Source organism: Equus caballus, chromosome 6 (assembly GCF_041296265.1).
Source record: "Equus caballus isolate H_3958 breed thoroughbred chromosome 6, TB-T2T, whole genome shotgun sequence".
NCBI classification, from domain to species: Eukaryota; Metazoa; Chordata; class Mammalia; order Perissodactyla; family Equidae; genus Equus; species Equus caballus.
The window spans coordinates 27044491-27071334 of NC_091689.1; the positions used below are offsets into that span (position 1 = coordinate 27044491).

Genomic DNA, 26844 nt, shown 5'->3' on the forward strand with positions numbered 1-26844 from the left:
ATGGCGCGTTGGGTCCGTACGTACGGCAAGATGGCCGCGCCGAGGGCCTGGGCGCACGGCGGGCTGACGCGCCCGCTCCGGGGCCCCACTGCCCGCTCACGCCTGCTTCCGCTGCCCCGATGGGTCGCTGCTGCGGTCCTCGGAGCGAACCACGTCGGCCGCCCGGGAGCCGAGCGCGCGAGCCTGGCCCTCCGCGCTGGGCCCCGCCGTACGCCAAGATGGCGGCCGGCGGACTTCCGTCGCGCACTTCCGGCCCCGCCCGCGCCCGCTCTGCCGGGATTGGCCCCGGCGGCGGCCCGTCGCGTCGCGTCGCGCTGCGGAAACGTCGGAGCGAAGCCTCCCTCAGTCGGCGGCCGGAGAGGGAAGATGGACGCAGGTGAGGGCCTGGCCGGGCTGGGGGCCACCCCGGGGGTGGCTCTCGCCTGGCCCCTCGGCCGCCGGGACTCGTCTGGTCTCTCGCCCGGGGACTCGCCTGGCGTGACCTGGGCGCGGGGCGGCCGCGGGGGGAGCGGGGCCCGCGGGCGGAGCGGGCGGGGGCGGCGGCTGGGGTGAGGCCGTGCGGATCTGACAGCCCGGTGTTTGCGGGTCTCGGCCTTTTCCTATCCGCCGGTGGCGCCCGGGCGGCCCGCGCGACAGGCTGAAGGCCGCCGGAGGAGAAGGGGCAGCGCGGCGTTCTGCGGGGAGGGAGGGGCCCGGGCGGGGCCGGGGGCCCGGGCGGAGCTGGTGCTTGAGACGGCGTTGCCTCCCTCGCCGGGAGTTAAGAAGTGGAGACTTTAACTCTTAGGAAGTTATATTGTATACCCGAGGCGAGAAACATAGTCCACACAGCACGCGCATCTGTTTCTTTTTTTTATTGTTATTTCATGACCGATAGATCATTCAGGCTTCTTTTTCTGTGATTGAAGAGAGAGAATGCATCTCATCATGTCTTATCTTCTTGGGGTCCTAATACAGAGCCTGTGTGGGTTTGGGGCGGGGCGGTGTTGGTGTTTGGCCAGTCCTATCATGCTGCTCCTCCAGAGGGGACAATTCCTTAATTTGCTGGCAAGATATTTTGGATCTTTGTCCAGTGGCCTTGAAAGCATTTTTACCCGGGCGTTCTTTTTCATCCCACAGCAGTTTTAGTTCTTTCATTCCTTGTGATTTGCCTTCAAGTATCCCCTCCTCTGTCAAGGAAGCCTTTTATCTGGTTTAATTCCACCTGTCATCCTAGATGGCATTGTTTTTGCTTTGCTTTGCTTTTTCTGGCGGCTGCAACAAAAGTTTATTGAAATCTCAGTTTGGAAATTATAAAGGTAGACGTGTACAGCCAACATTTCAGCGATTTGTGGCGTCTTGTCATTTAAATGTGTTAGGTGGCTGGAGGAAACAGTAACCCTGACTCCCAAAGGAGCATTTTAATCAGGTGTGTTTTTTTGTGAAGTTTGTTTAAAAAAGGAAAAGTATCTCAGACACTGTTTGCTGGGGGCACCAGGTGGGGGAAGGAATAGAATTATTTGCTTATCTGCTTTCTTTCAAGTTATTCCTGGTTGCATACCTCCAGCCATTCATAGGAGAGGCTCGGTTAAGGTGGAGAGCACAGTTTAATGTTAGTTGTGTTACCTTAAATGTGAAAGTCATCCATCGTGTTAAAGGCAGGAGTAGCCACGTGATCATCCCCTAATGGGACCCTGAAGGCTGCTTCAGAGTAGAATGGGCGTAAGGCCTCTGTTGATGCTGATAAGAATATATGTGATATTTGTAGGATGTGCTGGGGAGTTTTCTTTCTGTCATGATGCTGTACGTCCTTTTAGGGATGATTAATGGACCAGCCTCCCAGATCCCTGGAGTCCTTACAGATTCTGCCCTCCTTGCCCAAATGTTAGGCAGTTCCTGGTTGTTTTTATGGTTATCCATTTAATAAACTACGTTCCTTATTGAGTGCGAGTGTTGTGTGGGGCATTGTTCTAGACCCTGGGGCTAGGGAAGTGAACGAAACAGACAACAACTGTGCCCTGGCTGACACTGTAGACATGACACCACTGGTGTGTCTCACTTGGGAGAGTGATGTGGGCCAAGCAGGAGGGGGTTGGAGTTGTGGCCAGGAGACGTCTCACCACAGAGGTAAGTTTTGAACAAGGCCTGAAGGTAGTGCAGGAGGAAGGGCAAGTGGCCTGCTCTGGGAGCAGCAGGTAGGCCCATGTGGCCAGGGTACAGCGGGTGGGGATGACGGAATTCCACCTGAGCTGAAGGCAGAGTGTGGGCCTTGTTGGATCCTAGTGAGGACTGGGCGTCTGTTTATTCTGAATGAGACAGTGACCCTTTGGAAGGTTTTGAGAAGAGGAGTAACGTAACTGAATGTATGTTGAGCAGACTCGCCCTGGCTGCTCTGTTGAGAATGCACTGCAGACGGACAAGGGCAGAAGTGAGGAGGCCGGTTGGGGGGCTGTTGCAGTAAGCCAGCAGAGAGGCCTCGGAGGCTTAGGTGAGGGTGGGGAGGAGGGTGAGTTCTGGGTGTGTTTGAACGTAGCGACAGCAGGGGTGTGCACAGTCTGGGAGTGGTGAGGAGTGGGGCTGGGGAGGGAGGAGTTGAAGATAGCGCTGAGGTGGTGGCCTGAGCTCGGGCATTCAGACGGGGAGACTTGGAGCGGTCCTGCTTGGTGGGGAGCTGTTGGGAGTTTGGTTTTGTCCGAGTTGACTGTGAGGTGCCTGTTAGACATCCATGTTGTGATGCCCAGGGAGCCTTTGGGTCTCTGAGCCTGGAGCTGAGGGAGTAGGCCTGGACTAGAGAGAGGTGTGCGGGAGGCCGCTTTGAATGGGAGGAAAGAGAAGGGGCCAGGGAGGAGGGGCCCGGGGCTGCCTGCGTGTGGAGGTGGGAAGGTGGCAGGCAGACCACGGGCTGGCTGTCTTCTCCATGGAGCCCTCAGTGCTGTCAAATCACGCACCCGGTTTAAGGAACCGCCATGTGCCAGCACTTACATAGCCACACTGTCCATTCCTTGAGGACAGAGCCAGGTCTTACGCGGCTTCTTCAGTGCCTCGCATTATGTCTGGCACGGGGTTGGTAATCGCAGAAGCAGAAATTGAGTAACAACTTGTGTACTCCTGCACTGTAAGCTCTTGTTTTAGGGTTACTGCATGATGCAAACCCAGTGTGTGAGTGTGAGGTGTAAAGGCGTGAGAGCGCTGCTCGCTGTGGGGCAGTGGGTCCAATGTGGACGTCCGACCCGGTGTTCGCTAAAGCAGCGTTTCCAGTTTTCTGATGTGGCCGGCATTCTGGGTTCTTTTCTTTTTCTTGTTTCCTTTTCTCTTTCTTTCCATTCAGAACTGAACCACCAGCATCTTCATATAAACAATTTGGGATTTAAATAAAATAGCTACTTGCAATCTTAAACATAAACGTTTTCTAAAGGAAGCAGAGAGCCCTTCTTTTGATTTTGTTTATAAAATTTAATCTCCCAGAAAATGTAAATGTTTGGGAAAATATTTCTGAAACACGATGTATTGCGGTAAACTCTGGAAGAATCTAGTGGTGCATATTTTTTGTGGTTCTCCCAGGTTGAATTACCATGTGATTGGTAGTAAGTAGAGAGAAGTTGGTTACATTCGTTGAGCACAATTCCTGACTTTTCTGTCCATCCAATCAATAATATTAAAACATTTTTTTCTAAGGGAATTACATAGTATTTCTGCTTTCTCTTCCAACTGTAATCAGGGACATCCCACGGAAGAAGACGTGGGAAATTAAGTGACTGGGACCCACGTGACCAAGTGGGGAAAGGGCTTCTGAAAGGGCCTCTTTTTTTCCAGTGGACGGTGCCTGTCCACCTTGCTTCTCCTGCGTGTTGTCTTAGTTCAAATTAAAATCATTACCTGGCGTCTGGAGACTGGCATTCTTTTCGAGGTTTGACTACTTTGAACTCAGGAGATATGGGAACTGCTTCATAAGTGATGTGATATCACGTGAAAAGATGATGAAATTACAATGAGGGCAGTGGAATAAGATGAGGGAGCCCTCTCTGGGAGCAGTGCAGAGGCTGCTGGCCTCAAGCCTCAGTGGACCTGGTCAGTCTGAGAGCAGAGAGTTGCTAAACCTTGGAGAGTGGGCTAAACGGTTTGGTCAATCTGTGCAAATGTTAGTGAGTGTGAATTTTAGTTAGGCTGTGTGTGTTTGTAAGACCGGCCCTGAGCTAACATCTGTGCTAATCTTCCTTTGTTTTGTATGTGGGGCACAACCACAGCATGGCTTGATGAGCAGTTTGTAGGTCTGCGCCCAGGATCTGAACCTGCAAACCCCAGGCCACCGAACAGAGTGTGTGAACTTAACGACTATGCCATCAGGCCAGCCCCTGAATTTTAGTTTTAAACTAGAAAAGTATTAGTTTTTCTATTGAAATGTTCTTTGAACTGGCGTCCTATAATGTTTTCTGTTCTACAGCAGTATTAATACAAATTTGGCTAAATTAATATTGATAATAAAAGTGGTGTTTTCTTTGGCGGGGGGTTTCATCTTGTAAGTAATGAGGGCTGAAATCATGAAAAAGAGGAGGAGGGAGTGCTGAGAACCAGTGTTGGGTGCTGCACCCCATGCTGGAGCCTCGCATCTGTCCCGTGCTCTCCCCTGCTGGGCAGAGGCGACAGCTCCGTCCGTTTCATGGGTGACGAGACTGAGGCTGGGAGAAGTTGTCACATGTCATTCAGCAGGAGAGTGGGCTCTCTGTCTCCAAAGACACATCTTAATAGGAATTAGAAAGCTGAACCTTAGAAGGGAGTGTGATTTAGAAAAATGTCTCCTTCCTCCAGTAGAAAGAAAGATCTGGAAGGTCAGGGAGCTTGGCAGTCTGGTCCAAGCCCCTCAGCCTGTGCTGAGGGCGCAGTGCGTCTGTCCAAGGGAGCCATGAGGGTGCCTCGGCCTGTGGCATTTCCTGCTTTGGGAAGGACAGGAGGGACAGTGTGGAGCCACTGACGGCCAGTCAAGCCTGGGTGCTGGCTGCACAGGGATGACCAGTCCTGCACCTGCTCCTCTGCTCGGAATTGCTGCTGCTCCCTGGACTCTGTGCTCACTTTCCAGGGAAAACGCCTAAGGCCACTGAACCTGCCTGGGAAGGGGTGTGCATGGCTAGCTCCTGCTCTCTAAATGCAGGCCTGTCTCTTGTGAGGAAAGACCTTGGTTGTTTCAACTAGAGACTCTAAACTAAGACTCAGGTTTAGTGAAGTAACTCATGTTGGGTCAACTTCCTGTTTTTATTGTGTGAGGGGCTGCACCTCAGTTTGGTTACAGAACGTGGAGAATGTCTCCTTCTACACTGTCGTCTTTGTGTCACCCATTTCAGTGACTCCCAGAGGGCCAACCCAGAAACGTGCTTACGATCGCCACCCAGTACGGGTTTATTGACTTGTTTCTTCCTCACACGAGCCTTGAGGAAAACACAACTGGTCTCATTTTACCAGTGAGAAAACTGAGGCACAGAAAGGTTCCCAACGTGAGGGTCACGTGATGGGTCAGGCGGCTGAGACTGGCAGAACAGCTCTTACTGCCTTCTCTCTGAAGTTGGCTTCGTTGCCTATAAAGTTTGCTAGTAAACTGAAGAAATACGCCTGCTTTGCATTTTACCACTCGAGTGATGAAAACCCCTCAATTTCAAAGCTGCCCCAGCCTTTGTCACTCTCCTTTGAGCATGAGCTTTTTTTCCTTTTCTTCCTTATCTACTTGTCTCCTTCATTATCATGATTTTCTCAGTATGGGAGCTGGCTATCTTAGGAGTGTCTCGATGTCCAGACCGATCCTGCAGACTCACTGATACAGTGTCGCTGCCCTTGACATGTGCCACATCCTCTGACACAGTCCACAGAAGAGGCCCTCGCCCAACGCGCTCTGAGCTCTCTAGTACATGTTTTGGAAAATGCGTACGTCTTTAGTTCAAAGCTGCTGCCTTGGCAGGTCGCAAACATCAGTAGAAACATCTCATCCCAGCAGGATGAGAAGGACGGCCCTGCGGTGTTGTCAGTTCAAATTAGACAGGTGTTGTCTGCGTCCTTTTTCCTTGAGAGTGAACTGGGTGGATTTGAGTCTGCATATTGGTAAAAGCCTAGAGCTCGAAGAAGGCAGTGTTCCTGAAGATATGGAGGTTGCTTTCAAGAGGTTAGCAGAGACACTACGACCTTTCAGCTCCTTGAAAAGATAGAACTTTCATTCATCCCAACTTGTTTTTTGGGGTTTTTTTAAAAGATTTTATTTTTCCTTTTTCTCCCCCAAGTCCCCTGGTACATAGTTATGTATTTTTAGTTGTGGGTCCTTCCAGTTGTGACATGTGGGACACTGCCTTAGCACGGCCTGGTGAGCGGTGCCATGTCCGCGCCCAGGATTAGAGCTGGCGAAACCCTGGGCTGCTGAAATGGAGTGCGCGACCTTAACCACTCAGCCATGGGGCCAGCCCCCTCAACTTGGTTTTTATAATCATGTGCAGAAACAAGTAATCTTATATAAAACAAAAAGGGAAAAATAAACTTGGACTTTGAACTATTTATTCTCGATCACAAAGCAGCTTGGTTGACAGCGTGTGTGGAAGCTTGGACAAGTGAGTGCCATCAGAGCAGAGCCCCTTGATGAGGCCTGGGGACCGAGGCCCCCTGGGCCTGCTGTCATGCCTAGGCACTCTGGGCAGCAGAGCTGGCTCTGGAAGCACAGGACTGCTCTGACCCTGTTGGGTTTCAGGTGAAAAGAAGGAAGGCAGAGCTGCATCCGGGTTCCTAGCAGCCTGTGACTTCCTTAAGTAGTGAATCCAGGGCCTTCTGTTGCTGCGGATTTGTTAGTTCAGTGAGCGTGCTTTCCCAGTCCTGTGACTGGGAATTAGCTGCACATCCAATTAAGCCTTTTGCGGTAATAACATGGCTTGCCTTTGAGCCTGCGGTTCTTTGTCCTTGATGTTGATGACACCAGCTGACCTTGAAGCCCTTCTGTCTGCCAGCCTCTGAGTGCCTCATGGGAATGGTTTCATGCACATTTCACAGCCGTGCTGCAAGGGCATCCTGTTATTTTTCCCCATTTTATGGGTCAGGGAGTTTCCACACTGAGAGGGTACGTAACAGCCCCAGGAACCTACAACCTGTGAGCGCCTGAGCTGAGACTTAAACTCTGACCACCAGGCACCAGAGCCAGCGCTCTGCCCCCGCCTTCCCCAGGGGTGACTGCAGGGTGCTCATGCGGGAAACGTTAGGCGCACCCTGGCGGGGCGCTTGAGTGAGTTATGGTGTGGACACACGTCCAGCAGAACGCTGTGAAACCTTGAGACATTTGATGGAGCTCGGTGTCCGTGTGGAGTGACCCCTGGTGGAGCTCAGTGTCCGTGTGGAGTGACCCCTGGTGGAACTCTGTGTGTAGAATGACCGTTTCATTGTTGAGAAGGCTAAAGCTGAGGAAACTACAGGTGCAGTGAGGTTTCACTTATGGATCTCTGCATAGAGACCTCTGGAAGGAGATTCATTGCTGGGTGTGAGGCTGTGGATGATTTTTTATATTTTTGTAGTCTTTGGCCACAAAAGCTTTCTCTACCGTCTGTTTAGTCTCTGGCCTCCCTTGCATACAAAGATAAAGGGTCCAGTTTATTTTGGTTTTGTCCTTTAGGTTTTAAACATTTTGCATCTAAAACAGTTAAGTGCTTAAATCAAGTTGCTGGTTTTTTTTTTTTTTTTTGCTTTGTCTCGCAGTCCTGTCTGCCAGACATGGACTCTGGCTTGGAATCTGAGAGGCTGGGAAGTCGGATGGGAGGTGCTTGCTTTGTCAGCGGTGGTTGTGGGGCGGTTCTGCTGAGGTGCTGGGGTAGGGAGGCTCTGAGATGTGGAGCTCCAGGGGGGGTCTGTGTGCGGAAACGCTGTGCGTGATCTCTGCTAGTATTCCATGGGATTACGAAATTTTGACCAATGCGTGTCTTTGGCTTCAACAGCTACTCTGACCTACGACACTCTCCGATTTGCTGAGTTTGAAGATTTCCCAGAGACCTCAGAGCCTGTTTGGATACTGGGTAGAAAATACAGCATTTTCACAGGTATCAGCCGTGTTGGAGCCTGCTGGGCTCTTAGCGCTCAGTCTGCAGAAAGCATTTTGTGGTGATAACTTTCTGTAACACTTGACCTCCAAACTGAAGGCTGAGTGTATGCGTCTTTTCTTCTTTTAACCAATCCTAGAAAAGGACGAGATCTTGTCTGATGTGGCGTCGAGACTTTGGTTTACATACAGGAAGAACTTCCCTGCCATTGGTAAGTACTCCATTGTCACAACATAACGAAATATACACGGTTTAGAAGGAGGGAAACTTCGGTTTACAGCGTTGACTTCAGTATGCCAGATCCCTGTCACTTAGCTGTGATCCTTGCAGCAGCCCTAGCGAAGTAAGCTGGCTGCACTCTTGCCCCTGTTCATGGCAGAGCCAGATTCCAAATCCAGGGCTCTCGATTCTCCTGAGGGCGGTGGTTTTCCAAGTGTGTGTCACAATATACTACCAGAGGCTAAAATCAGGATAATGAGTCACAACTAGTGTTTAAAAATGTGGAACAGAATGGAATGTGAGATAGTGAGTTACTGTGTGTAGTAAGGCCGCGTGATGCTGCAAGAGGCTTTAGTTTGTTTATATGCTGTCCTGGGTCATGGGTTACAGTGTGTTTCTTACTGTAGGTCCAGGATGTTTGGAAGCCATCGTTCTGTATTCGTCATCTTTTCCAGTATGTTCCACACTTAGTTGTGGGGAGAGCTATAGAGCAGGGTGTTTGTGACATATTTTCATGTAACACTAAAATACATTCCATTAAAAGTGGTTCTTCATTGTTGTGCCCCTGGAGATGGACAGAGGATGGGGACCAGCTCCTGCCCTGGCCGTGCCAGTCAGAGAACCCAAGACCAGAGGTTCGAGACCAGGAGGCTGCACCTCCTCGGTGGCTGGTCTCAGTTTGGCCCCTTTCCTCAGTGTGGTTTCATCTGTTCTCCAGAAGTGAGGTGGGCGTAAAAGAGCCACAATGCTTGACTTTCGGGAACACCGAAACATAGGGACATGAGCCTGGTGTCACCACAGTTAACAGTTCATGATGTGTTGGTCAGACGTGTCCTGGGAATGGTCATTCACCCCACAAGGTCTTCTTTCATGTCTGCTCTGAGGCTGCTCTACTCGGCCCTGGATGCAGTTGAGGGGTGCTCTGTGGTGCTGGGAGGGACACTGCTGTCCTCCAGGTCAGAGGTCAGGTGTCTGAACGCACAGAAGGAGGACCGGCTAGAGGAGCCTGTGTCGTTTGCCAAAGCCATTAAGAAGGTGGACCACCTCGGTTCCGCAGGCCAGCAGCATCTCTTTCCTTGCCTGGCCCCTCAGAGATGACTTGTTTGTGTGGGAGGTGGGGGAAGATAATGGCAGGTACCGTTGGTGGTGGTTTCTGTGCCAGGCTCTGTGCAGAGTACCTCAGATAGGCACCTTCTCTGATCCCATCACTGTCCCAAGAGCTTGGCTTTGTCCACCCATATCCTGGGGAGGGGCTGCCAAAGGCTCCAAGGTGATGCTGTGGGTAAAGAGTGGGGCCAGCTGGACTGCAACCCATGTGGTCTGACCCCTGAATCTCTCCCCCTCTCCCTGCTGACTGTTAGGATGTCAGGGCATTTCCTGTCATGTTAGGGCCTCTCACAATGTATGCGGTACCAGAGTGCTCAGTGTCAGAATCCTTCTGTGCCCTGGCAAGTGGACGTGAACGAGCCCAAGGCGTGTGTGCTTAAGTGCTGAGGGTTGTTGCTGGCCCTCCCCTGAATTACGTTTCTGCATGTACTGCACGCGAGGCCCCTTCCCACACTCCCAGCCACTGAAGGTTTGCCTTTCTGCTGGTTGCAAAGTGGTTCTCCTTATCTGACCTCGCGTTTCCTGGGTCACTCGTGAGGCTTAGTGTCTTATGTTTTCCGGACATTCTTACTTCCCTGTGACTTCCCTGTTTACATATTTTGCCCATTTTGAGGGTTTTTTTAATCAGAACAGTTCATTTCCCAGCAAATGCAGCCTTGGCAGGACCAGGTCCTAAATGGTGTGTGTCACCCAAGATGGAGCTGACGCCTGTGGTGTGGAGCTGGCTGGAGCATGTTAGGACCACGGCCTCCTGCAGTGGACTCTGGGTCTGTTGGTGAGTCCCTCTCTCTTTGTCACCTTGACAGGGGGAACCGGCCCCACCTCGGACACGGGCTGGGGCTGCATGCTGCGCTGTGGACAGATGATCTTTGCCCAAGCCCTGGTGTGCCGGCACTTAGGCCGAGGTGAGTCGCGGTGCTGGGACCATGATGTTCTTAGGAAGCAGAGAGGACTGTGGGGTTGGGTTGTGTAAAGCAAATCCCTGTACAAGACAGATTAGGATTCAGGGTTTCCTGAGTAACAACCCAGTGGTTTTCATTGATTAAAAAAAAGTGACTTTACAGAATACTGATAAATGTTTGTCTTTTAGAAATTATCTTTAAAACACTGAAACCACCTTCTGGTTTCTGTATGGGGTTGTTTTGATGAGTTGGGATATGTATATTTGAAACTGTGGGGAATTTGGCTTTTTACTTTAGAAAGGTTCAAAAAGTTTGGATGCCATCTGTGTCGAGTGTTTTGTAAAGGTGAAGGTTTCTTTCTCCTATTTTGGTAAAACTGAACTGCTGCACCTGTCTTCAATAGATTGGAGGTGGACACAGCGGAAGAGGCAGCCGGACAGCTACTTCAATGTCCTCAATGCGTTCATCGACAGAAAGGACAGTTACTACTCCATTCACCAGATAGGTGGGAGATGGCAGAGTGTGCCTACTCCTGGGTGTTCGGAATGACTGGTAGCACGTTGTTGAGTTCCTCTGAGAGCTTTTCTGGTATTGTGGCCTGTGAGGTGTGAGGCTGTAGGTCGCTCTGGCCTGTAACCACCGTGGGCTGCTGGGGTTGGTCCAGGCTAGCACGGACCTGAGGCCTTGCCTGCCCTTGCTGACTTCGTGGCCTGCAGTGGTATGGTGCTCGTCCCAGCGTCTGTGAAAATCAGACTCCGTGATCTCAAAGGTCCCTTCCTCCTTCTGCCCCATCAGTGAGTCTGAATGCTCCTTTGTCTTAAGCCAGTCCAACTTTGGAGCATCATGTTCTCCTTTGTAGAAGGAAGAGTATAACTCTGAATTGACCCGAGTCATTTCATTTCCTCAATCCTGCTCCTTATTGAAGGACTGGAATCTTGGCTCGTAGTGAAGGACAGATCTTGAGTTGGCACCTGTCCCTTTTGGAGGAAGCATCTTGGTGTCTGTCAGGAGTTCATGCCAGAGGCAGAGTGGGGCATGCCTGTCCAGGCTTCCTGTAAAGTGTTCCCAATGCCACATGCCACCAGGACCAGCCTCTTCTAAGAGGCAGGGGGAGGGCTGTTGGGAGGGTCGGGGGGCATGTGTGTCATTAATCAGATTTGTTTCCTGCAGCACAAATGGGAGTTGGCGAGGGCAAGTCTATTGGCCAGTGGTACGGGCCCAACACCGTCGCCCAGGTTCTCAAGTATGTACCAAGCCTCATCTCTCTTGTTTCTTTGGGGGCAGCATGAACATACCTTGGGTGTTCAAACCCTTCTGAGTCTTCGTGGCTAAAGGAAATGAGGGGTCTCTTACTCTTTCTTTCAGGGCCCTCAGAAGGGTCCTTAGAGGTGACCATGCCAAGTGGTCTTGTGTATCAGAATTTATGTTTTGTGATAAAATGAATTCCTTCATCTGGATCATGCCCATTGGATTGGGCCTTTGTTCTTTGTCTATGGTGTGGATCCATCCATTACAGTGGTTTCTGACAGTCTGGGAAGTAGAGACTGGGCTGGAGTGACAACGGTGTGTTGGGGGCAGACGGCCCTCCTCACAGGCACTCGGCCTCCACGTCTGTTCTGACTAATCTCCCTGGCTTGAAACCTCTGTCTCCAGTGAAGGCTTCCCCTCAGCATCCTGCCTCGTGTGTCTGCTGCCTGCTCCCTGTCCCCACGGCAGTCCCCCACAGGCACCCACGCTCGGCGTTTCTGAGTCCGTCCTTCTCTTCCCTCGTCCCCTAGCCCGCTCCTCCTCCCCACGATGAATGGCTGCCGTCTCCACCCAGCTGCTGTTGTCAGGTTCCTCACGGTCCTCCAGGATGCTTCCTTTTCTTCCATGTCCAACTCCTAGCCAAGCCCCAGGCATGCCCAGTCTTCCTGTCTCCTTACCCAGCTGCTGCCACGTGCCCTTTAGAGTCCTGGGCCCAGCCCGCGTGCCTTGGAAGTGTGGTCTGCCTGCATGGTCTGTGTGTAGTCTGCGTACGTGGTCTGCCTGTGTGGTCTCTGAGTGGTCTGTGTGTGTGGTCTGCATGGTCAGTTTGTGTGGTCTGTGTGTGCTCTGCCTGTCTTGCACCACTCACTGATGCCTTCCTCCCCACGGCTGTCCTGAAGCAGCCCTGTGGAGGTCACCATCAATCTGTCTTCATGTCTGAGGGCCAAGTTGTAGTCCCCAACTTACTCAGCTCTCCAGCAAGCAGCCCATGGTGCAGGTGCTTGCCTTCTCTTTTTGGAAACCCTGGGCCACTCAGCCACGCTCTCTGGTCCTTCTCCTGTCCCTCTGGCCACCTCTGCCTCCATTGCTGGCCCCTCCTACCCCACCCATGAGCACTGCAGGGCTTAGCTTGGGCCTTTAGCTGCTTCTCTTCTCTCTGTCATCGCCTGGCTTTAGCTGTTGTCTGCACACACAGCTCCCAGTCACATCCCCAGGGCTGACTTGTCCCCACACTCCAGACTCACGTCCAGATGCTTTCTCCGCAATGCCCTTTGGATGTCCACAGGGCATGTCAACCTAACAGTCAAAACCCAAAGCTCGCGCCTTTCCCCGCCCCACCTGCTTCTCTGACAGTGAATGGCAGCACCATCCTTCCAGGAGCTCAGGCCAAAAACAGATGATGGTAGACCCTTCTTTCCTTTAACACACCCCATCCAAATATGTCCAAGCTCTGACCAGGGTTCCTTGCCTCACTGTCCCCACCCTGGTCCAAGCCCTGTCTCTTGCCTCCTCGTTGGTCTTCCTTCTCTTTGCCATCCTAGAATCTCTTTTGACGTAGTAGCAGAAGTCATCTTCATAAAATAAGTCAGCCATCCATCCCTCCTCACTCACAACTGTCCTGGGGCTTCCCAGCTGACTCCAGGGAAAGCTGCAGGCCCAGGCCAGGCGGGCTCTACCCTGCATTCACTCCTGGCACAGTGCACTTGTGCTCCAGACACACCCACTTCAGGGCCTTTGCACATGCTCTGCCCTTCGCCCAGAACCTCTTCTTCTGGCATCTGCCTGGGTTGCTCCCCATGCCTCTACCCAGACGCCCCTTGACATCAGGCCTTCCTGCACCTGCAGTCCACCCCTCCCCACCCCCTGCTTTGTTGTTGTCCTTGGCACCTACTACCTGACGTGGTTACTCTGTCTTGTCTGCCTCCCCCGCTGACTGTCGGCTTCTCAAGGGCCTGCTTTGTCTCTCGTGTGTCGGTGTGTCATCAGCACTGGGTCCTCAGCGAGCACGAGCTCAGGAGGGAGTTGGAGGAGGTGGCTGGTGGCGCCTTGTGCATGATGTCCTGGCATCTGCTCGGGCCTTCCCACTGGGAGGGGCTCTCTGTGGTCTTCCCAACACCCCGCCCTCCACCTGTGTGTCCCAGACACACCAGGTCCTCCCTCTCCCCGGGAGCCCCTCGTTTTCATCTAGGTCTTGCGAGCCCACCTCCATGGCACCCAGGAGTAGCTCACATGGCCTCCTGTTATGCTTTCGATGGCAGAGTCTGCTCGTCTTTTCAGAACCTGAATTCTTTGACCACGGTTCCTCGTCACTGTCGTTTACATTGTTCAGCCGTAGGTTCCCTGTGAGAACTCAGACTGGTTGTCATTTCGGCACTTGTTGTGGGGCGGTTCTGGGGGAAGAAGGTGGGGCTGGCCTGCCTCAGAGTTGGCACAGCATGCAGCGTCTGAGACCCTGGCTCACGTTCTAGTTCCCGCCCCTGTGTGCAGCTAGATCAGAGAGTGACGCCCGAGAGGCTCCTGTGTGGAGACTCTCTCCCCAAATGGCAGCTCGGGTGATGAAAGGAGCACTGAGCTCCAGGTGAGGAGAAACAGCTCAGCCTAGGTGCTGGGCGTCTCTGGGCCTCGGGCTTTCTCAGCCGAGAAACGGCTGGAGCTCGGTGACAGCAGCTGTTCCCCTCGGTTGCCCTGTGGAGGTGAAATGTCTGAATTGTGAAGGTTTATTGGCGTGTCCTCCCCTTTCTGTTAGGAAACTCGCTGTCTTTGACACATGGAGCGCCTTGGCCGTCCACATAGCGATGGACAACACGGTGGTGATGGAGGACATCAGTAAGTGAGAGAGAAGGCAGGAGGCGTGGCCGACGGCACCCGGGAGCAGCTGCTGAGCACGCTTTCCTGTCTGGCCCACAGAGGGGCCTCCACAGGAGGGTCGTGACTGGGAGTCCCTTGGAGCAGGTCGGACTCTGTACAGAGGCCAGGGGCCCTCTCATTCTTCACAGTATAGATAGGCGAAGGGGAAGGGCCTCGATGCTCCCTAGAGCTCAGTTACTTAGTACTCTTGTTGTTTTTGTGTCTATTACAAATAATTTGTGAAAGAGTACTGGGTTTAGTGGTATTTGTGGAGGTTTTTTGGTTCAGTCCCTTTATGTGCATTAATGCAATACAAACACAAGAACCATTTCTTCTTTTTTTTTTTTTTTTTGAGGAACAGTAGCCCTGAGCTAACATCTGCTGCCAATCCTCTTCTTTTTGCTGAGGAAGACTGGCCCTGAGCTAACATCCGTGCCCATCTTCCTCTACTTTATGTGTGGGATGCCTACCCCAGCATGGCGTGCCAAGTGGTGCCATGTGTGCACCTAGGCTCCTAACCGGCGAACCCCGTGCTGCTGAAGCGGAACGTGCACACTTAACTAACTGCCATGCCACTGGGCCGGCCCCAAGAACCACTTCTTAACTATACCATCTCAAGCCAAGGTGTAAAGGAGGCAGGAGCATAGCTCTCTTCCTCTTTCTGGAAGGATCCACTGGGAACCCAAAGGCATCCAGGCATGGTAAAGTTTAAGTGCGGGAGGAAGATGAGGGCTCGGTTTGGCAAATAGCCTCCAATGAGTGTGGAATTCTTGCTTTACAGTTTATTTGTAGTTAAGCTGACAAAACCCTGTTTAATGCCTTATTAAATTCTTTGCTCAGCAGCACCTTTTGCCCAAAGAATTTGCCAAAGCTGCCTTGACCCCAGTATTACTGCAGTTCCATATGTAAGCTGTTGCCTTGAATCTCACCTTTCGTAAGAAAGTGCACTTGGAGCGACATAATTTCTAAGCATGCAGATTTGCAGGTTGACGTGGACGCTTAGAAGTGGGCCTTGCACACGTGGAGCATTGCCGAGGGCGTGCGTGTCGGCTTCCAGGGGTGCTGCTTCCTTGCCATTCCTGTTCTTCACCTTGGGACACTGTCCACGGGGTGTGGGGGGGCCGGGGGTGGGACCTCTACGGGAAGGGCAGCACTGGTTCCTGTAGCTCTGCACGCTCTGCCCGAGCCCCCGTCTGCTAGTAATGCCCCTCCCTGAAGAGTTGGTAAACTTGCTACTGTAACAGAAAGATGTATATTGCTTCCTGCCGTTTCCCTACAGTCTGTTTCCTGAAATTTTTGTAAAACATTGGAAATGTAGGAAATGTACAAAGAAGGGGAAAAGCTGCTTGATTTTACCACTTGGAGATAGCTCATACTGACATTTGGACGTACTTCCTTCCAGTGTTATTTTTGTTTTTCAAAAAAAGCAGACTCGGAGTATCATGAGCATTCTCTCTTGTCATGAAAATGTTGTAAGTGTCTTATCACCTGGCTGCGCAATATTCCATTTTATCTTGATTTCTTTCCTCCCCTCATTGTTGGGGAAACTGCTTGCCCCATCATCCTTTACCCACCTCAAGGTCTAGTGCAGGCGTTTGTCCAACCCCTGGCTTCAGACTAGAGGTGCTGGTTGCCACTAGGGTGGCTAGGAAGGAGCAAAGGACAAGCTGCTTTCTAGAACCTCCGTCCCTCTGAGGGGTATGGTGCTGGTGGGGGCCCTGGAAGTGACTCGATTGTGACGCCTCTTCTGGGGTCTCAAGAGTTGTCTGTAGCAGCACTTCTGGAACTGTGATGAGATGTGCACCTGAGGCTTGTCCGAGGAGGATGTGGGTCTGGTTCTCGGGAGGGGCCTGAGTTGTACTTGTAGGCTCCTGAGTAGGAGGTGTGTGGCTGCCTGGCTGTGATCAGGGCCCTGTCTCACTGACATCCTCCCCTCCCCTGAGTCAGAATTGATAGGTGCTCAGCACAGGGACAGGTAGAGGACGTCTCATGCCCCAATTCAGGAAGAATAGCATCAGAGCACAACCAACAAGGGCACTGGGGCTGAAAACAGTGCCTGCAGAGGGTGTGGTGATGTTCAGGAGAGATGGAGGTAATTCTGAGTGGCCTGTACTAATTGCTTTCGGCTTCAAAAGCCTCAGGAGAGAGGCACCGAGGGCTTCAGTGAAGACAGACCAGCTGCTTTTCCAGGCCACTACTCGAAGTCGCCCGAGGTACCAGGCCTGGGAGAGAAATCTCGGATTCAGCAAAGCAAAAGGTGGAGAAGCAATGCCTGGCCAACCAAGGGCCCTTCTCAGCTGCTTGTGGGTGGTCAGATAGGGAGAGACTGCTGGTGTTGGAAACCCCGCCCGAGCCCCTCCCCGGTAAAAGCTGGGTTTACAACACTCCCTCTCAGGTTGCACGGACAATGTGCTGCGTGAGAGCGGGCCTTGCTCCTTGGGATGTCCCTGTCCACCCACCCAGCATCCGTTCTCTGAGGGCCAGCAGGATGTCCAGAGCAGGCTCTGTCGGAGTTGAATGTTGATAGATGTAGAACTGCGTGAGCACAGTAGGCAGAAGTCCCTGAATTCGGGGAGAAATTGCAGATTGAGAAAGATGATCTGGTAGTGAGTACAAATGGCACTGATGAATGAACACTGAATACAAGTTAATCAGAGAAGAAGAGTGTGGAGGCAGAGATCCTGATGGCAGAAAGAGACATCTGCGAGGAAGTCGAGGTGATTGTGTGAATTCGAATGTCCAGAGGTGGGGATGGGTGGACAGGCAAGGAACAGGAGAAAACGGCCGTGGGCTGGAGGAAGAGTGGAGTCTTCAGAGCTAAAGGCTTCCAGATTCTTTTATCAAGAATGTGTTAATATACTGGTTCCTGGTGACATCTCCAAACCTTAAAAGTAAAGAGGAACTTTTATAAGCATCCAAATAGTAGTAATAATAATGAGCCACTTGAGAAGAAAGGCGATCCAAGCCGGCCCTGCCATCTCGTCTTCCTGCCACAGCAGCACCGCTGGAAGACGTTCAGAACTGAGAGGAAGGCCTGCGGCCACGAGGGATGGGGAGGGCATAGATATTGTTTAATTGTCATAGGTAGAAAAACAGAATTGAAATATGTTAAAAATGTCAAAGGAGCATCGGAAAAGTGCAAATAGGTGCCTGGGACAAAAGGAAACCCATTCTTTCTTACCATCGGGACGTTTTGATGTAGCAGGCCACACACAGACTCGGCAAGTCCCGCAAGGGCAGCAGTGACAGGCAGATGCTGCTTCCAGCATTTCTGCAGCCGATCCTTGGTGTCTGGTGTTACTCAGACACGAGGGGGTCTGTACTGCTGGTGAGGGTCTAATCAGCAAGGAAAATGTGAGTTCTCCTGGCGTGCAGCCCCCATCCTTAGGAGTGGTCCAAAAGTCACCTCATTAACATTACAAAAGACATCATCTTGGCTCTGAACACTTAGGAAATTCCAAGGGTTTTGGGAACTCTGTGCTGGGAGTGGGACGAAGACCAAACGAGCATTTCTTACTGTAAGTCCAACGTCAAGGGAAGATTAAGCAGCCAGAGATAAAAAGAAGTGAAAATAGCCCCTTCACTAATTCTTTTTCCAGCTGTATGTTTTGAGAACTTCAGTCCTGAGGTGGACCACAGCCGTGAGCCCCACCTGGGTTCACCAGGGGTAGGGATTCCGGCACATTTGCTTTCTTACTGCTCCACCGCCGTGTCACAGGCCTCAGAAGAGACAGTCACTTGTGTCCTAGTGACGACCTGCTCAAGGAGTCAGCGCTACGTATCATTACCATGCCTTTTCAGTCTTTCATCCACAAAGTTCTCCCTTTGTTTCCTGTTTTTTCATGGCACTGGCATTTTTGAAGGACCTATGCTGGGCTGGTAGGATGTCCTACGCTCCATCTGTTTGTTTCCTCGCTATTCAATTTGGATTAAACATTTTGACCAAGAGCACTATTCAGGGGCTCTGTTGTCCTCAAAGCATCGCGAGGAAGATTACCCTGAGCTAACGTCTGCTGCCAATCCTCCTCTTTTTGCTGAGGAAGCCTGGCCCTGAGCTAACATCCATGCCCATCTTCCTCTACTTTATGTGTGGGACGCCTGCCACAGCATGGCTTGCCAAGCAATGCCATGTCCGCATCTGGGATACAAACTGGTGAGCACTTAATGGCTGCGCCACCGGCCCGGCCCCAGGAGGTACCCTTTTGTCAGTAGTGCTTCCTAGGTCACCTGGGTAGGGCGGGGCCTCTGTTTCCCTGTGGTTGGTGAAAGAGCTGAGGATGATACTGGTGCGCATTGAGGGTTTCTGTTTATTAGTAGGGGTCTGAAATGGTGGTTTCTCTAATGCATTCACGCCTTTGTATTTATCACTTGGTGTTCTTCTCTACAAGAGCCCTCTTCCTCCTTCCCTCTCCTTATTTACTTTGGGAAAGTTTAGAGTCAGTGGATTGGTGGGTTCTTTTTTAAAGTGTTATCCATTTGCGGTCCTTCCTCTCCCAGATTTGGCCGGTGGGCACCCCTTCAGGCTGGCCCTGTCTTTTGACGTGTTCCTGTTGTCTTTGTTGTTGTTCCAGCACTCCTTTCTGGCATTAAGTAGAGTCAGGCTCACCTTGCGCTTTCCCTGCCTCAGCCCTGGAAGCAGCTGCTAAACCCCCTGGCTAACGTGTTTGTTGAAGGGTTACCCAGTGCGTGTAGAGGGGACAAATAAGTTGCCTAAACATTTAAAAGGAAGGAGAAAAGTGATTCCTTGTTGCTCTCCTTTGCTGAGGGGCCGCAGGAATTCTGGGGGCCTGGTCAGTGCTGCCTCTGGCTGACTGGTGACTGCGTGCTTGTTTTGTTATTGCTCTTGAAGGTGTTTTGTGTGTATTTCACAGTAAAAATTTCAAATTGAGGGGCCAGCCCCGTGGCACAGCGGTTAAGTGCGCACGTTCTGCTTCAGTGGCCTGGGGTTTGCTGGTTCGGATCCCAGGTGCAGACATGGCACCGCTTGGCAGGCCATGCTGTGGTAGGTGTTCCACATATAAAGTAGAGGAAGATGGGCACGGATGTTAGCTCAGGGCCAGTCTTCCTCAGCAAAAACAGGAGGATTGGCTGCAGACGTTAGCTCAAGGCCAATCTTCCTTAAAAAAAGAAAAATTTCAAATTGAACATGCATAGAAAATGTCTGATTCTTGTTTCTCTGTGGGTGGCAGGATTTGTCTTATACTTTATTTCCCAAGCACTTGGCTTTGTTAAACTCTTTTCCTATTACAGAATAATCAGGTACGTGTTTCTTTTGGGTGAACTTCTGCCTACCCCTCTTCAGCCCATAAAAGCACGTCTCCCTCTCTCAGGAAGGTTGTGCAGGAGCAGCCTTCCGTGTGCGGGGGCTGCCGCGTTTCCTGCAGATTCCGACCGGCACTGTAACGGGTTCCCTGCTGGAGCCGAGGTCACCAACAGGCCAGCACCGTGGAGACCACTGGTGCTTCTCATCCCCCTGCGCTTGGGGCTCACGGACATCAACGAGGCCTACGTGGAGACGCTGAAGGTGGGTCTGTGGCGGGGCCAGCCTCTCGCTGACCAGTAGGGGGACTGAAACCCTTCACTTGTCACCACCTTGCCCCTTTCCTCCTGACCTCTGTCCACCCTGTGGACTCCTGGTCTGGACCTGGAATGTTCCAGTCACCCCTCCTGCTGGTCCCTGCACTCCTGTGAGCTCCCTCTTCCCTCCCACTGTCCCTTGTGGTCTCTTCTCCTCCTGCTGACTCGGTGGTCCCACTGACCTCCTGTCTCCATTTCTTCTGCCCTGTGTACCTGTCTATCCTGTGTGTGGGCCAGGTGAGCCCCTGTCCACACCTCCTCCCAGCGCCCCCCACTTCCGCCTTCCTCGGGCACGCCTCCTACAGGGAGCTTTCCTGAGTGTGATAGCAGGTTCTGTGCTCCTGAGCCACAGCGTGTGTTTCTTGTCCTCCTTCCTGACTGAGCTCTTTGGGACCATGTCTTCTCATGTCACTCAGAGTCCCCCGTGGAGTTGGGGGTGTTCCGCTTCCCGCCCGCCTGCTGCACTCAGATGTCCACGCCTGTCCCTGCCCAGAGGCGTGGGCCTCTTCCTCGCACGTGGGCAGCAGGCCCACAGTGTGCTCAGCAGCCGCTCTTTCCCCTCTCTCCTGCAGCGCTGCTTCATGATGCCGCAGTCCCTGGGGGTGATTGGAGGGAAGCCCAACAGTGCCCACTACTTCATCGGCTACGTTGGTGAGTGGTTGGTCTGCAGTGACGTCCCAGTTGGCCAGAAGCCAAGGAAGAGGGGATGGTCTTTAGGGCATCCCCCCCCGAACTCCGCCTGCCTCCACTTCCCCTCACACTAGAGGCGTGGGCTTGACCCAGGCCTGCCAATTGAAAAGCAGCGTGCTCCATGAGGGGTTGCCATGACCCTGCCTGGCCTGTGCCTGGCCTTCCGTGCCACCTCCCTTCCTGAGAGCCTGGTTTCCAACCTGTTTCTACCCGCTGTCTCTCCCAACCTGGCGCATCCAGTCAAGGGGATTTCGGTGTGGTGGGTCTGAAATGGGACTTCCCTGTCATCTCACCCAGGTGAGGAGCTCATCTACCTGGACCCCCACACAACGCAGCCAGCGGTGGAGTTCACCGACAGCTGCTTTATCCCGGACGAGAGCTTCCACTGCCAGCACCCTCCAAGCAGGATGAGCATCGGGGAGCTCGACCCGTCCATTGCTGTGGTGGGTCCCCCAGTCCTCCAACCGAGTGAGCTTGTGGGCAGGTGTCCTTCTGTGCCAGTGCTACTCTTACAGAGAAGGAAAGCATTCAGACCTTTGTAATCTTTTCAGTATTTTGGAATAAGCATTAGGTTCACATGGATTAGTGTTCAGAGGACAAAAGAGTTAGCAACGTCCATTAGCTGCTCAGCCCCCTGTGCTGTCCGCCTTGTGCAGCCACACAGCGTTGGTGTGGGCCGGGCCGTGAGTGGGTGTGAGAGCACACGCGCGTGAGCAGCGGTGTGAACGAGGGGCCCCTCCTTTAAACATGATGGCAGTTTGCTCACTGCTCTGCACCACCTCTTGGAAGGGTTTTTTGACAACGTATCTGTGAGATGGTCCCTAAGAATGAGCTTCCTCGCTGTCTTTTGGTTACAAGGCTGGAGTTTTTGTTGTGATTTATGGAAACCTGCTTGTTCTAAAAATGTATTTGATAGAGAAAGAGGCCAAAAATTCCTAGAAATAATTCCATCCCTCCGGGAGTAATTAACTGAGTCATGGACTCCTGGAGGCAGACCTGGTCCTGCAACTGGCTGTCTCCTGCTTGCACTGTCATGGGTCTCGTGTCACACCCTGGGTTTGGTGGCCCCAAGGAGGGCCCTCGGACGGTGGGCTGGAGCTCAGAGGCTCCACTCTCATAGGAACCGACTTGTCTAACTGAAATGACATAACGCTTATTACAGAAAGTACATCTCGGTAACTTACGGTGGTTGATACTCGTGAAAATAAGGTCACACTAGGAAGCCAGCACCATGGACGAAGGTGGTGGACACGTGGAGACTAGCAGCAAGGAGCGTGCCTGTCTGGGGTCGGGGACACGGAGGAATGACTCCGCCCTCGCCTGGAGGAGGAGTGCACGCTGGCTCCTCGGGAGAAACGTGCCTTTCATTTTCCGGCAGAACGTCCCGTGTGTCCTTGCACAAGAGCCCTGACCCGTAGACTCTTCAGAGTGGGAGACAGCGCCCGTCCAAGCCTCTCCCCCCGTCTCCTGCTGCTGTTTTCCTTCCGTGTCCGTTTCTGTTCCTGGTGGCGTCTAGTCCCACCAGTGTTAGAACTCGTTGAGCTTTGTGTACTGCGGGGCTAAGCACAGGTGTCCCCACTGCTCCCCACAACTAGATGCTTCTCGGTAGGTGGCCCGCTTTTCGAGTTGTGCCGGGTGCTGTGGGCCCTGGTGCCCTTGCTGCTGAGCTGCTCAGGAGACAGGCGGGTCAAGGCCGGGTCTCAGACCCAGCGGGCCCCGCCCCAGGATCACAGGGAGAAAACAGATCTCTGCTCTGCCCCGACGCGTAGTTATAACCTACCTTATTCCCAGCCTTAAAAATGCACGTGACCTACGTGACCAGGGTCAGTCAGGGCAGAGGGCGAAGGGGCGAGCCATGGACAGAGCCCGCAGAGACCGGTAGAGGCCGGAGCAGTGAGGGCGGTCGGACGTGTGATGATGGCAGAGGCCAGCCCTGGAGGGGCGCTGGGACTGGAAACTGGCCTCTTCAGCTCTCTACGCACACACAGCGCGTCCAGGTGCGGCCTGGGTGTGCTCTTACGCCGCTTCCTGCTTACCTCTGTCTTCGTTTCAGGGGTTTTTCTGTAAGACTGAGGACGACTTTAACGACTGGTGCCAGCAAGTCACAATGGTGGGTATCAGCCCCGTCTGCAGGGGCAGGGGCTGGAGGCTGGCCTCACCGTGTCGTGGGGTCCTGCCTCCCACGCTCGCCCTCCACCAGCGCTCAGTGCACGGCTGTCGAGTGTCCCATGGCCCTTGTTTGGCTGTTGGTCTGGCATCGTTCTGATGGTGATTAGTGAGCACGGGGACAGGCATTGCATGTGAACCTTAGAGTGGAATTTCTGGCTCATCCATCTCGTGTGGATTGGGTGGTAGGGAGTGGAGTTGGCCCCCGAAGGGTGCTCGTCAGCCTAGCACATGCTTCCTCCACATGATGGACAGAGCTGACTGCACGCGGTTGCCATGGGGCAGCCCCGGGTTGGGTTCCTGCCTTAGCTTGGGGTTAAGAGCCTTTATGTGGAGGCTGCCTCTGCTTTCTCATCAGCGTTTCCCTCTGCTCGCAGTGGTGGTCTTGTGGGCGGGGGGCGGGGGGTAGTGCAGGGGTGCACTAGGGCTGTACCCCGTGATGGGTCATGTCTAACAGCTGTGTCTTGCTCACAGCTGTCGCTGCTTGGAGGTGCCCTGCCCATGTTTGAGCTGGTGGAGCAGCAGCCTTCCCACCTGGCCTGCCCCGATGTCCTGAACCTGTCCTTAGGTGAGTCCAGAGGCCGCAGGACCATGACACACAATAGGCAGTGTGTCCCCTATTGAACTGCTCGGGGTGTGGTCTGTGTGATGCTTCTGTGCCCCCCTTTTGCTTCCCCCCCAGTCCTGTTCCAATTGCTTTCACCTGTAAGATCGGGTGCAGCCCAGAGGCGGTCACTGGAGGTGGTGTGTGTGGGACCAGGGATGCTGCTGAGTGCCCCCTCCCCTCATGCTGAGCTCAGCATGCAGTCTGTTCCCTTCTTCCTCACCCCATGTGCATGGAGCTGGGGGTGCTCCTCACATGGTCCCCAGGCTTCTGTAGGAGCCAGAACACGCTAGACTTTCTATGATGCGGCAGTGCTGTCTGCACAGTGCATATGGCAGTCAGCCCTCGTCTGGAAGACCGTGGCCATAGGTGGCCTCCATTTCCTACTACTCACTGGCTCTGGGCCTGGGGCCTCCCTCGTGCAAGCGCTCAACTCTCCCGAAGTGAATTGAGCTTGTGGCACATAGAAAACAGGGACTCGGGCCAGCCCTGTGGCCGAGTGGTTGGGTTCACGTGCTCCGCTTTGGCAGCCCAAGTTTTCGCCGGTTTGAATCCTGGGCACGGATGTGGCACCTCTCATCAAGCCATCCTGAGGCGGCATCCCACATGCCACAACTAGAGGGACCCACAACTAAAATTCCTCAACTATGTACCAGGGAGCTTTGGGGAGAAAAAGGAAAAATAAAATCTTTAAAAAAAAAAAAAATCAGGGACTCAGCAGTGAGGCCATGAGCATGTCCAGTTCATGCCTCCATCTGTGTCACTGTAAAGATCACCATGAGGAGGACAACGATGGAGCCTGCTACCCCATATCTCTGTGAAGATCACTGAGGAGGACGATGATGGAGCCTTCTGTCTCATTTCTCTCTGAAGAACCCTGAGGAGGAGGATGAGGGAGCCTGCCGCCCCGTGTCGGTGAAGATCACCAAGGAGGGCGATGACGGAGCCTGCCACCCCGTGTCAGTGAAGATCACCGAGGAGGGCGATGACGGAGCCCGCTGCCTTATGTCCATGAAGATCACCGAGGAGGGCGATGACAGAGCCTGCCACCCCGTGTCAGTGAAGATCACCGAGGAGGGCGATGACGGAGCCCGCTGCCTCATGTCCATGAAGATCACCGAGGAGGGCGATGACGGAGCCTGCCACCCCGTGTCGGTGAAGATCACCGAGGAGGGCGATGACGGAGCCTGCCACCCCGTGTCAGTGAAGATCACCGAGGAGGGCAATGACAGAGCCTGCTGCCTGATAGAAACCATAAAAAGGTTGGAATGCCAGCATTGGAAAGTCAGGACAGATGCCCCGTCAGTCCCCAGGTGGTATGGAGTGGGGCATGCCCTCTTGGGACAGGAGGCCCTTGTCCTCTTGGCGCCGTCACTTCTCTCTGTGCTTTGTTGAGAGGTGTGTCTGTCCCTTCTCCTCTTTTCAAACGAGCATCTGGGCTTCTCTTTCCTGCCCTCCCACCCCCTCACCAATCAAGGCTTTTGACCCCATGATCACAGGGCTGGACCCTCCTCCTGTCCTGCCCAGACCCCTCCGCCTGGGAGGCTGGAGGCCTCAGTTGGGCAGTCTTGGAGTCTGCGCGCCTCCCGCCACACCAAGGCTGCCCCTGAGTGAGCACACTCGCCTGTCTGGCCCAGGGGCAGGACCAGCTCCAGGGCAGGAGGACCCAGGTGCAGGGTGTGGTAGGCGGTGTCTCTTCATCCCCGCAGCCCAGAATAAACCACGCCACGTGTCTGATGAGATTTTATCCTGTTTCTTTTAGATTCCTCTGATGTAGAGCGACTGGAAAGATTCTTTGACTCAGAAGATGAAGACTTTGAAATCCTGTCGCTTTGAAAATCCCGGAGTCAGGGGACGGTCTCCACTGGCCCTTGCTGGGGGTGCCTTCAAAAGCCCCGCCACGCCTCCGGTTGCCCGGCGCCGCGGCATTTCATCCATCCAGCCTGCCCTGCTCTGCACACGGACAGAGGAGGACTGCACTGTCCTGGAGGCCTTACCGCGAGGCGCGGGACTGCTCAGCCCAGAACGCTCGGCTCATCAGGGCTACAAGACGGGAGCGAGGAGCCGCCCGCAGGAAGCCCAGCACAGCCAGCTCAGAGCTTCTGAGAGCAGAGCCTTCACCCTTCGAGAGCGCTCCCTGCGACACTGCCAGCCCTGCGTTAGTGCGTCGCCTCTGTCCTGCTTCCTCCTGGGCTCTGAGTTCTGGGTTTGCTTTGGGATTAAAGTCCTGTTTGAAGTTACTAGACACAGACATGAATTTCTGTTGGGCGTGTCCCAAGTCACTCTCGGAAGACCTGCGGGCGGCGGGCGTGAGAGGAGTGATGCCCGCGGACGGGGCCGCCTGCCCTCTGCCAGGTGTGGTTTATCAAGGGCTACCTCAGGGGGAGATCGGGGTGAAAGAATTAGGGCAAGGTTTCTCTTGCTTTGAGGAGAACAGCAAAGGGATGGGGCGTGGTGGAAATCAAAGATGGCCAGGACAGACACGCCCGCTCTCTGGAGCTGCAGGTGGAGCCCGAGCTGTGCGTCTCAGTTTCTGTGTGGGCTCTGGCCTTGTGACTCGCCTGCGTGCTGCTGCTTGCTCAACGCACCAGCTTTCCAGGGTGGAGGGTGGTTGGAGGCTGGGAGGAGCCGCCCTGGCCTGTGCCCCTCGGGCCGCTGGCAAAGCGTGGGGGGCACGGCGAGCTGGGCTGGTGGAGGCCGGGGGTCCATGGCACACTGCCACCTGGAGCCTTCCTCCATCCGCTTGTCCTCAGAACTGCCCTCAAGGTCACCGAGGCTTCAGACAGGTTTGGGGCTGGAGGGTACAACCCTCAGCTTTGTGGTGCAAGATCAGCACCCCACCGCTCATGGCACCAGCTGGAGATGCAGCCAGACCCTTCTGAGCACCGGCTGTCAGCACCGCGCCTTTAACCCTGCCGTCCCCTGGAGGGCACCGCCCCGAGGGCTTGCCGGCTGTCCTGGAAGAGCGGCTTTCGTCCCACCAGAAGCATCAACAAGGCGGGTGGGAGCTCGGGCAGGCCCTCCTCCCCAGGTGGCGGCACTCGTGCGTGTCCCCCCCGCCCGCTGAGGTAGCAGAGGACACCCCGCCCCATGTGTTGCCGACATAAGTTATTTCCCTTTTTTCTTTTTGTCCCTTTCCCTCCCTCCCTCCCTCCTCCTCCGTCATCCTGTAGGTAGCCATGGGGTCGGGAGGAGGAGGGTCAGGACGCTTTCCATTCCTCCATTCCTTCAGTGCTGCGTCTCTCTGGATTAACAACATGCTGCCGCCGGCTGGGGCCAGGCGGGTCCCGCTGCAGCTCCTGCTGTGGGTGCGATGGTCGAAATGGGAGAGAACTGGACCAAAGGGGAGCTTTGTCTTGTGTGTTTGGAAAAAGGCTTACTGAAGAGAATGTTGTTCATTCCTAGTAGTATAGTTTGCAATTCTTAATGGCAAATAATAACAGTTTCAATAGAAAACTAA

The 26844-nt window shown here is 53.6% G+C and overlaps 1 protein-coding gene across 1 annotated transcript; it reads left to right on the plus strand.

The window, feature by feature from the left end:
- ATG4B (autophagy related 4B cysteine peptidase) lies at positions 1-26844 on the plus strand. Its single transcript, XM_023642801.2, has 13 exons — positions 1-376; positions 7923-8024; positions 8164-8235; positions 10157-10255; positions 10656-10757; positions 11423-11495; positions 14247-14326; positions 19678-19871; positions 20497-20575; positions 20912-21057; positions 22668-22724; positions 23255-23348; positions 25147-26844. Exons 1-13 carry the CDS (start codon positions 1-3, stop codon positions 25218-25220), a joined length of 1548 nt encoding a protein of 515 aa, XP_023498569.1. The 3' UTR covers positions 25221-26844.

Excerpts from the sequence above, each read along its gene's own strand:
- ATG4B (XM_023642801.2), top strand. The coding sequence starts at position 1 with ATGGCGCGTTGGGTCCGTACGTACGGCAAGATGGCCGCGCCGAGGGCC. Across the intron at positions 8,236-10,156 it reads GAAGAACTTCCCTGCCATTG|GGGGAACCGGCCCCACCTCG; the intron begins GTAAGTACTCCA and ends TCACCTTGACAG. Across the intron at positions 10,256-10,655 it reads GTGCCGGCACTTAGGCCGAG|ATTGGAGGTGGACACAGCGG; the intron begins GTGAGTCGCGGT and ends TGTCTTCAATAG.